Source organism: Salmo salar, chromosome ssa18 (assembly GCF_905237065.1).
Source record: "Salmo salar chromosome ssa18, Ssal_v3.1, whole genome shotgun sequence".
NCBI lineage: Eukaryota > Metazoa > Chordata > Actinopteri > Salmoniformes > Salmonidae > Salmo > Salmo salar.
Window position 1 is genome coordinate 31,567,790 of NC_059459.1, and position 9,951 is coordinate 31,577,740.

The 9,951-nt window shown below is 43.5% G+C and overlaps 1 protein-coding gene across 1 annotated transcript; it reads right to left on the reverse strand.

Moving 5' to 3' along the window:
• Positions 1-1,784: 1,784 nt before the first annotated feature.
• Positions 1,785-9,055, reverse strand: LOC123728640 (polymeric immunoglobulin receptor-like). The gene is made up of 5 exons (XM_045700556.1): positions 8,710-9,055; positions 6,508-6,843; positions 6,227-6,338; positions 3,369-3,463; positions 1,785-1,883 (listed from the first exon to the last, which is right to left on the reverse strand). The coding sequence occupies exons 1-5, from the start codon at positions 9,038-9,040 to the stop codon at positions 1,801-1,803; spliced, it is 957 nt and encodes a 318-aa protein (XP_045556512.1). The 5' UTR covers positions 9,041-9,055; the 3' UTR covers positions 1,785-1,800.
• Between the last annotated feature and the right edge of the window lie 896 nt (positions 9,056-9,951).

Genomic DNA, 9,951 nt, shown 5'->3' on the forward strand with positions numbered 1-9,951 from the left:
GTTTTACATACATGGTACTTTTATATAAAGCAGTCACATAACAATAATACATTACCAACATAAGCTCTTTAATCCCACCCCTCAGCCACTCTCAGCCCATCCCACCTATCACTATAGAGCACCCTCGTTTGGTTTCCATGTGCCATATATTTTTCAATTGTGCTGTGATGTTTAACATACTCTTTTTACCTTTCTAATCGTATAGTATCCACAGATTGTGTGCTAAAGATGAAAACCTTTCCTACAAGTATTATTATATTATTTATTGACTGACTATGGCTTTCCAAGTCGCCCAACATTGCTATTCGTAAGGTTCATTTTAAGTGCATGTTGTGCTTTTTTAACCATTACTGAAGCTGTGACCAGAAACAAGCTTCATAGGGGAATAGATTATCTATTGATTCAGTTTTTTTGCTGCAAAATCTACAGAGCTGAGAATGTTGTACGCCCCATATATAAAGCATTCTGTTGGTGGCACGAATTTTATAAAATCATTTAAATTGAAAAACTCTAAGTGTTGTTTTTTTGTACCAGTACATAAACCATGTGCCATGTAGTCGGTACATCAAAGATCTCTTCCCATTTATTTTGCAACCTGTATGGATCTTTATTTAATTTTTTTACTTTTGATGCCAGCATGAATGAGATGAGGAAGTCATCAAGACAGCTAGCTTGATTAAGCCTCTTCCATGTATATCATACTAGGTCAGGGTTTTTCAGCCTCCATATATCCACTAGCTCTAATGTATCCATGATCTTCATGATCTCCTTAAGTGCATGAGGGTGATAGTTGGTAGTGTGATTTCCTATAAGATCCATAGAGGAATTTAAATCCATATTATAGACTCCCACCATAATAATAGATGTATTTATTGCTTGTGAGCTCAATAGATTATTATATATATTTTCGAATATATACATATTTGGCCCATATACATTAATTAGCCATATCTGTTTTTGGTCCAATAGCATACTTAATAAAATAATACATCTGTTTGCACAATCGAATCAAAAATCATATTGATTGGTATAATCACCCTTTTGAGTTGCTTTGCCCAAGACAAAAATAGAGATCTCCCTCCCAGTCTGTTTTCCCCCCAAACTCATCTATATTTGTAGAATGAGTTTCCTGTAAACATTAGATATTATATTCTTTCTCTTTAAGCCATGTAAAAATGTATCTTCTTTTTTTATGATCTGCTAAGCCTGTCACACCCTGATCTGTTTCATCTGTCTTTGTGATTGTCTCCACCCCCCTCGAGTTGTCGGCCATCTTCTCCATTATCCCCTGTGTATTTATACCTGTGTTCTCTGTTTGACTGTTGCCAGTTCGTCTTGTTTGTCAAGTCAACCAGCAGTTTTTCTCAACTCCTGCTTTTCCCAGTCACTCTTTTTCTCACCCTCCTGGTTTTGACCCTTGCCTGTTCTGACTCTGAGCCCGCCTGCCTGGCCACTTTGCATGCCCCTGACCCTGAGCCTGCCTGCCAACCTGTACCTTTGCCCCACTTCTGGATTATTGACTTCTGCCTACCCTGACCCTGAGCCTGCCTGCCAACCTGTACCTTTGCCCCACCTCTGGATTATTGACTTCTGCCTACCCTGACCCTGAGCCTGCCTGCCGTCAGGTACCGTTGCCATACCTCTGGTTTACTGACCCCTGCCTGCCTTGACCTGTCTATTGCCTGCCCCTGTTGGATTATTAAACAAACCATTGTTAATTTGACATTGTCAGCATCTGGGTCTTACCTTCATACCTGATAAAGCCATTACAATTATTACTGGCTATACTAATTTCCACACTTACCACAATGAGACACAACTTTCAATTCTGCTTACCACAAGCACTGAGTTGTTAGTTGTCTGGTCTTTGGCCTTATTGTCCTCTGGAAATAAATCAAATTTTATTTGTCACATGCGCAGAATACAACAGGTGTAGACCTTACCGTGAAATGCTTACTTACATGCCCTTAACAAACAATGCAGTTCAAGAAATAGAGTTCATAAAATATTTACTAAATTAACTAGAGTAAAGAAAAGCTAATCAATCAAAAAGTAACAATAAATCAATAATCAATAAAAATGTACATGACAATAATGAGGCTTTATACAGGGAGTACAAGTACTGAGTCAATGTGCGGGGGTACAGGTTAGTCGAGGTAATTTGTAAAGTGACTATGGATAGATAACCAGCAAGTGGTGGCAGTGTAAAAATAAAGGGGGGTGGGGGGCAATTGATTAGTTTAGTTGTTCAGCAATCTTATGGCTTGGGTGTAAAATCTGTTAAGGAGCCTTTTGGTCCTAGACCTTGTGCTCCGGAACCATTTGCAGTGTGGCAGCAGAGAGAACAGTCTATGACCTGGGTGACTGGAGTCTTTATTTTTTTATATATATATTTTTGTACCTTTATTTAACTTGGCAAGTCAGTTAAGAACAAATTCTTATTTTCAATGACGGCCTTCCTCTGACACTGCCTAGTAAATAGTTCTGGATGTCAGGAATGTTGGCCTCAATGATGTACTGCGCCGTACGCACTGCCCTCTGTAGCGCCTTATGGTCAGATGCTGAGCAGTTGTCATACCAGGTGGTGTAGCAATTGGTCAGGATGCTCTCGATGGTGCAGCTGTAGAACGTTTTGAGGATCTGGGGACCCATGCCAAATCTTTTCAGTCTCCTGAGGGGGAAAAGTTGTTGTCGTGCCCTCTCCACAACTTTCTTGGTGTGTTGGACCATGATAGTTTGTTGGTGATGTGGACACCAAGGTAATTGAAACTCTCGACCCGCTCCACTTCAGTCCAGTCAAGGTTAATGGGGGCCTGTTCAGCCCTCCTTTTACTATAGTCCATGATCAGCTCCTTTGTTTGCTCACATTGAGAGAGAGGTTGTTGTACTGGCACCACACTGACAGGTCTCTGACCTCCTCCCTACAGGGTGTCTCATCGTTGTCATCAGCAAACTTAATGATGGTGTTAGAGTAGTGCTTGGCCACGCAGTCATGGGTGAAGAGGGAGTACAGGAGGGGACTAAGCACGCAACTCTGAGGTGCTCCAGTGTTGAAGATCAGAGAGGGAGGTGTTAAGTCTTAGGGTCCTTAGCTTTATCATGAGCTTTGTGGGCACTATTGTGTTGAACGCTGAGCTGTAGTCAATGATCAGCATTCTCACATAGGTGAGGGAGTTATCAATTACATCTGAGTTTGTTATAATACAATAATACCTGTGAATGGATTTATTAATGACAATTCCTCCAAATATTTTCTGTCATTCAAGATAAATCACAGGCAAGCAGTAAACTGTTGGTCACAATATCAACAAATGTAGTATTTTCTAAACTATTCTCCTTTTTTATATTCACATAAAATGACTACTTACTATGCTTTCTCCACATCTTACATGTTACTAGGATACCAGCTGTCACCACCACCAACATGCCCAGAGAGATGAGTAAGACTTTCACATCTATGGACCTGATGGATTACATATAATAACTTTAATTAAAAATACAATTAAAATAGATTATTATAATTTGATAGTTTGCAGTATGCACTTGTTGTGTGCACTGTTATGGTAAATGGAACAATTATTTATCTATTCACATGTGTGGAATTTGACTATGAAAATTAGGAGATTGTATGTGTCACGTCCTGACCAGTAAAAAGGGTTGTTTGTTATTATAGTTTGGTCAGGGCGTAGCAGGGTGTGTTTGTTTAGGGTGTTTCGGGGTGTTTTGGTTTATGTTCTATGTTAGTGTATTTCTATGTTCGTTCTATTTGTTCTATTTCTATGCGTAGTTTATTGGGTTGACCTTCAATTGGAGGCAGCTGTTCCTCGTTGCCTCTAATTGAATGTCCTATTTAATAGAGGGGTTTTTGTCATGGGATTTGTGGGTAGTTGTTTCTCTGTATAGTCATTTTGTCCTTACGAGACTGTTTTTCGTTGTTGTTTTGTTTCAGTGTTTTTGTATCATGTTCTTTCTTTAAATAAAGAAGAAGATGAGCATACACATTCCCGCTGCATTTTGGTCCACTCCTTACGACGAACGTGACAAAACTACCCACCACCATTAACGGACCAAGCAGCGGAGGATGGAGCAGCAAAGGTATTTGGAATCGTGGACGTGGGAGGAAATTTTGGACGGGGCAGGACCTTGGCACCAGGCTGGGGAGTACCGGCGACCTAAGGAGGAGCTGGAGGCAGCCAAGGCGGAACGGCGTCATTATGAGGCATTATACGCACAGATTGGCAAGTGTGAGAGGCAGCCCCAATACATTTTTTGGGGGGCGGGGGGGGCACACGTGAAGAGTGGCTAGGTCAGGTAATATACCTAAGCCAACAACCCGTGCTTATTATGGGGAGCAGCGAATCAAGACAGCACCGTGCTATGTGGAAGTGCGCACGATCTCGCCCATGCGCACGCACAGTCCGGTGCGAGCGATCCCTCGCAAGTGCCGTGCTAGAGTGAGCACTCAGCCAGAAGGGGTTGTGTGCTCCAGACCTCCAGTGCTTACTCATGGCCAGTGTATCCAGTTCCCGCTCCTCGCACTAGCCTTGTGGTGCGTGTCCCTAGTCTGGTACCTCCAAAGCCAGCACCACGCACTAGGCTTCCAGTGCGTCAGCCCAGTCCAGTACGTCCTGTTCCTGCTCCTCGCACTAGCCTTGTGGTGCGTGTCTCCAGTCTGGTACCTCCAGTACCAGCCCCACGCACTAGGCTTCCAGTGCTTCAGCCCAGTCCAGTACGTCCTGTTCCTGCTCCTCGCACTAGCCTTGGGGTGCGTGTCTCCAGTCTGGTACCTCCAGTACCAGCCCCACGCACTAGGCTTCCAGTGCGTCAGCCCAGTCCAGTACGTCCTGTTCCTGCTCCTCGCACTAGCCTTGTGGTGCGTGTCTCCAGTCTGGTACCTCCAGTACCAGCCCCACGCACTAGGCTTCCAGTGCGCAGTCCCCGTCCAGAGCCTCCGACGACAGTGCCCCATCCAGAGCTTCCAGTGACAGTGCCCCGTCCAGAGCTTCCGGCGACAGTTTCCCGTCCAGTGCTTCCGGCAATGTTCTACAGTCGAGCCTGCAGAGACGGCCCACAGTCCAGAACCGGCGCAGCCAGAGTCGCCCTACAGTCCGGAACCGCCGCAGCCAGAGTCGCCCTACAGTCCGGAACCGGCACAGCCAGAGTCGCCCTACAGGCCGGAGCTCCCAGAGTCGCCCTCCAGCCCGAGGTCTCCAGCGACGCGCATCAGCCCGAGGTCTCCAACGACACGCATCAGCCCGAGGTCTCCAGTGACGCGCATCAGCCCGAGGTCTCCAGCGACGCACCTTAGCCCTGAACCTTCAGCGGGGGTGGACAAGTTAGGTTGGGGACTAAGGCCGGGGCCTGAGCCACCTCCGTAGTTGGAGGATTGGGGAGGGGGGGTGTAGCATGGGAGCCGTCGGTGACGGTAGCCACCCTCCCTTCCCTCCCTTTAGTTTGGGATTATTTTTGTTTGTTTTTGGGGTTATTGGATTAGGTTTTGTTTTGTTGTTTCAGGTGCATCCGGGGTCTGCACCTTTGGGGGGGGGGTACTGTCATGTCCTGACCAGTAAAAGGGGTTGTTTGTTATTATAGTTTGGTCAGGACGTGGCAGGGGGTGTTTGTTTAGGGTGTTTTGGTTTATGTTCTATGTTAGTGTATTTCTATGTTCGTTCTATTTCTATGCGTAGTTTATTGGGTTGACCTTCAATTGGAGGCAGCTGTTCCTCGTTGCCTCTAATTGAAGGTCCTATTTAATAGAGGGGTTTTTGTCTTGGGATTTGTGGGTAGTTGTTTCTCTGTATAGTCATTTTGTCCTTACGAGATTGTTTTTCGTCGTTGTTTTGTTTCAGTGTTTTTGTATCACGTTCTTTCTTTAAATAAAGAAGACGAGCATACACATTCCTGCTGCATTTTGGTCCACTCCTTACGATGAACGTGACAGTATGATTATCGTAGAGATTCTTACTGTACAAATAACCATTTTTTTTAAAGGGTGCAACATGTCCTTGCAAATGAGTGAGAATAACACCAACATTGCTGCTACTTCTCACAAGGCAACCACAGAGATGTTCTAACCAAGAGGACGTGATAACAGTCTCTATATGCATTTAGGGAGGGTGTTTGGTTAGCATTAACTGTTGTAGTGTATGATGGAATTGTAATGTTTCTCTGTGTTCATATTATCTAACAATATGTGGGATAATACAGCTGAATGAGTGATAATAACCTCTGGTGGACTTCCTCCATGTTCCCCTCAGCTCCTTGACTTGTGTTGTCATTCTGAACAGGCTCAGCAGTTGGAGAGGCAGAGGGTTGTTGAGTGGTTGGATCTTGGGTTGCTGTGAGGTAAAACAACAATATCATCAATGAAGTTAATGGTATACCAGATAGTCAGGTTGTATAGCAACATCACATTCATAGTTAATATTACAATTAGTTCCAGATGATACCAGTGGATTAAACAAAGTGAATCATATTGATCATAAAGTATGTGATTGATCTACTAACTTGAGGTCATCTTAGAGCTTCTCTGTGTTGCAGTTTGTTGACTGACAGTGATGTGAACAGGCATCTCTAGTTCTCCCACTCTACACCAATACCAGTCAGTGTTCTCCATCTTCAGTCCACTCATAGTCACTGTTAAGACTTTTCTGTTGTTGGCATCACTAGTCCGCTTTAATGTCACTGATGTTCCATGTAAAGTCCCAGAATTCCTCCTCACACAATCACCACCCATCCTGCACCACTTCATATCTCCAGAGTTACTATAGTAACAACGGACAGTGACACTCCCTCCTTCTACTCCACTCACTTCCTGTTGGTCCACATAGAGTTCTGGAGTACCTGAACACAGGTAAAAAACAAGAATTCAGAGAAGAAAAAAGTGCTTTTACAACAGGTTCCTTACAAATTCTTTAAAGCTACAGTCTGTGATTGGTACATCTATTGTTGGTATTTTGAATTCATAATAATTATATATAGCCATCGATTCTTGAAGAATGTAACTTGCATCACAAGCTTAGTTCTGTTACTACATCATGACCCAAAAAAGAAACACCCTCTTACTGTCAACTGCGTTTATTTTCAGCAAACTTAACATGTGTAAATATTTGTATGAACATAACAAGAGTCAACAACTGAGACAAACTGAACAAGTTCCACAGACATGTGACTAACAGAAATGGAAAAATGTGTCCCTGAACAAAGGTGGGTCAAAATCAAAAGTAACATTAAGTATCTGTTGTGGCCACCAGCTGTATTATTTACTGCAGTGCATCTCCTCCTCATTGACTGCACCAGATTTGTCAGTTCTTGCTGTGAGATGTTACCCCCCTCTTCCACCAAAGCACCTGCAATCCCGGCCATTTCTTGGGGGAATGGCCCTAGCCCTCACCCTCCGATCCAACAGGTCCCAGACGTGCTCAATGGGATTGAGATCCGGGCTCTTCGCTGGCCATGGCAGAACACTGACATTCCTGTTGTGCAGGAAATGACTCACAGAACGAGCAGTATGGCTGGTGGCATTGTCATGCTGGAGGGTCATGTCAGAATGAGCCTGCAGGAAGGGTACCACATGATGGAGGATGATGTCTTCCCTGTAACGCACAGAGGTGAGATTGCCTGCAATGGCAACAAGCTCAGTCCGATGATGCTGTGACACACCGCCGCAGACCATGATGGACCCTCCACCTCCAAATCGATCCCTCTCCAGAGTACAGGCCTCAGTGTAACGCTCATTCCTTCGACGATAAACGCGAATTCGACCATCATCACATGTAAGACAAAACCGCGACTTGTTAGTGAAGAGCACTTTTTGCCGGTCCTGTCTGGTCCAGCGACAGTGGGTTTGTGCCCATAGGCGACGTTGTTGCCGGTGATATCTGGTGAGGTTCTGTCTTACAGCAGGCCTACAAGCCCTCAGTCCAGCCTCTCTCAGCCTATTGCGGACAGTCTGAGCACTGATGGAGGGATTGTGCGTTCCTGGTGTGCGTTCCTGGTGTAACTCGAGCAGTTGTTGTTGCCATCCTGTATCTGTCCGCAGGTGTGATGTTCGGACTTACCAATCCTGTGCAGGTGTTGTTACACGTGGTCTGCCACTGCGAGGATGATCAGCTGCCCGTCCTGTCTCCCTGTAGCGCTGTCTTAGGCGTCTCACAGTACGAACATTGCAATTTATTGCCCTGGCCACATCTGCAGTCCTCATGCCTTCTTGCAGCATACCTAAGGCACGTTCACGCAGATGAGCAGGGACCCTGGGCATCTTTCTTTTGGTGTTTTTCAGAGTCAGTAGAAAGGCCTCTTCAGTTTTCTGTAAGCTGTTAGTGTCTTAACGACCGTTCCACAGGTGCATGTTCCTTAATTGTTTATGGTTCATTGAATAAGCACGGGGAACAGTGTTTAAACCCTTTACAATGAAGATTGGTCAAGTTATTTGGATTTTTACGAATTAGCTTTGAAAGACAGGGTCCTGAAAAAGGGACGTTATTTTTTTGCTGAGCTTATAATCTTGTTTTACCTTCATGTACAGTATAGCTCTGTCTATGAATTTCACAGTGGTTACACATTTCTCATTTCATTTATTGTAATAGGCTATCTATAATTGGGTCATTATTTAGTATTTGACATTGCAGGTTTACAGGACACTCCATAGGACATTGCTGAGCACTATTCATTCTACTTTACTAGATATGAAAAGTGAAGTGATCTTACCTGGAGTGACAGATAGGTAGAACCATTGTATCATGATATCTGTTCCTCCATTGATCTCGACAACACACCTGTAGTTCCCATAGTCCCATGACGTCAGGTCAGTCATGGTCACAGTGAAGATTCTCTTGTTGATGTCATCAGAGATTGAGGTCTTACCACTACTATTAGGATGGTCAGTGCGTACTACATAAGAACATACATCCCAACCTAATCCTTTACACCAGTATTTCACATGGTTGATGTGATTCAGATCATATCTACATAGGAAGGTGATGGAGCCTTCTGTCTGCACAGACACATGCCTCACTGTGGATACATCAACACAAAACATATTTAGGTTGGAATTCAATCACTTTGTTTCTGCACTATAAAACAACTTTTGTATGATTACGATTGATTACACTGTTCACAGCCCTTTATAGAAACGTCCCACATGAAACAATTATACGGTCTAAATACTGTAGTACAGTATATTTATATACTATGGTATTCACTGCACTGCTTTTGTGAAATTTACTATAGTATTCACTATAGTGTTTTGCGGACATGACTGTAGTATATTGTAGTAACATCTGCCGACTACGAAGTTACTGTTTAATGAGGGGAACACCTCAACCAAAACATAAGACACACAGGTTTGTGACAGGCCACCTATTGAGTTAGGTCAACAGAGGATTAGGTTTGTTTGTTTGACACAGATAACACACATTAACAAGAGTACACCAAAATGACTTCTTAGCTTTATGAAATACAACAGTGCTTTCACAGAGATTCAGCTAGCCAAGTAAACAAGATTACCAAAAACTGTGATAAACAATACTGTACTTCTGAAGGTAGAAAATAATAAACAGGTAACCACAGTGGTGTAAAGTACTTAAGTAAAAATTATTTTAAGTACTACTTAAGTATTTTGGGGGGGGGTTTCTGTACTTTACTAATTGTATTTTTGACAACTTTTAATTTTACTTCTCAACATTTCTAAAGAAAAGAATGTACTTTTTCCTCCACACATTTTACCTGACACCCAAAAGTCATTTTCTTACATTTTGAATGCTTAGCTGGACAGGAAAATTGTCAAATTCATGCACGTGGTCATCCCCACAGCCTCTGACCAGGCAGACTCACTAAACACACATGCTTCATTTGTAAATGACGTCTGAGTGTTGGAGTGTGCCCCTGGCAATCTGCAAATTAAAAAAACAAAAACATGGTCCGTCTGGTTTGATAATCTATGGATTTTAA

Bases quoted from the DNA above. Each gene is read 5' to 3' on its own strand.
- LOC123728640 (XM_045700556.1), bottom strand. From the start codon at position 9,040: ATGTTTTGTGTTGATGTATCCACAGTGAGGCATGTGTCTGTGCAGACA. The intron at 6,844-8,709 runs GTAAGATCACTT...ACCTGTGTTCAG, and splicing joins CTACCTATCTGTCACTCCAG to GTACTCCAGAACTCTATGTG. The intron at 6,339-6,507 runs GTTAGTAGATCA...TTTACCTCACAG, and splicing joins AAGCTCTAAGATGACCTCAA to CAACCCAAGATCCAACCACT.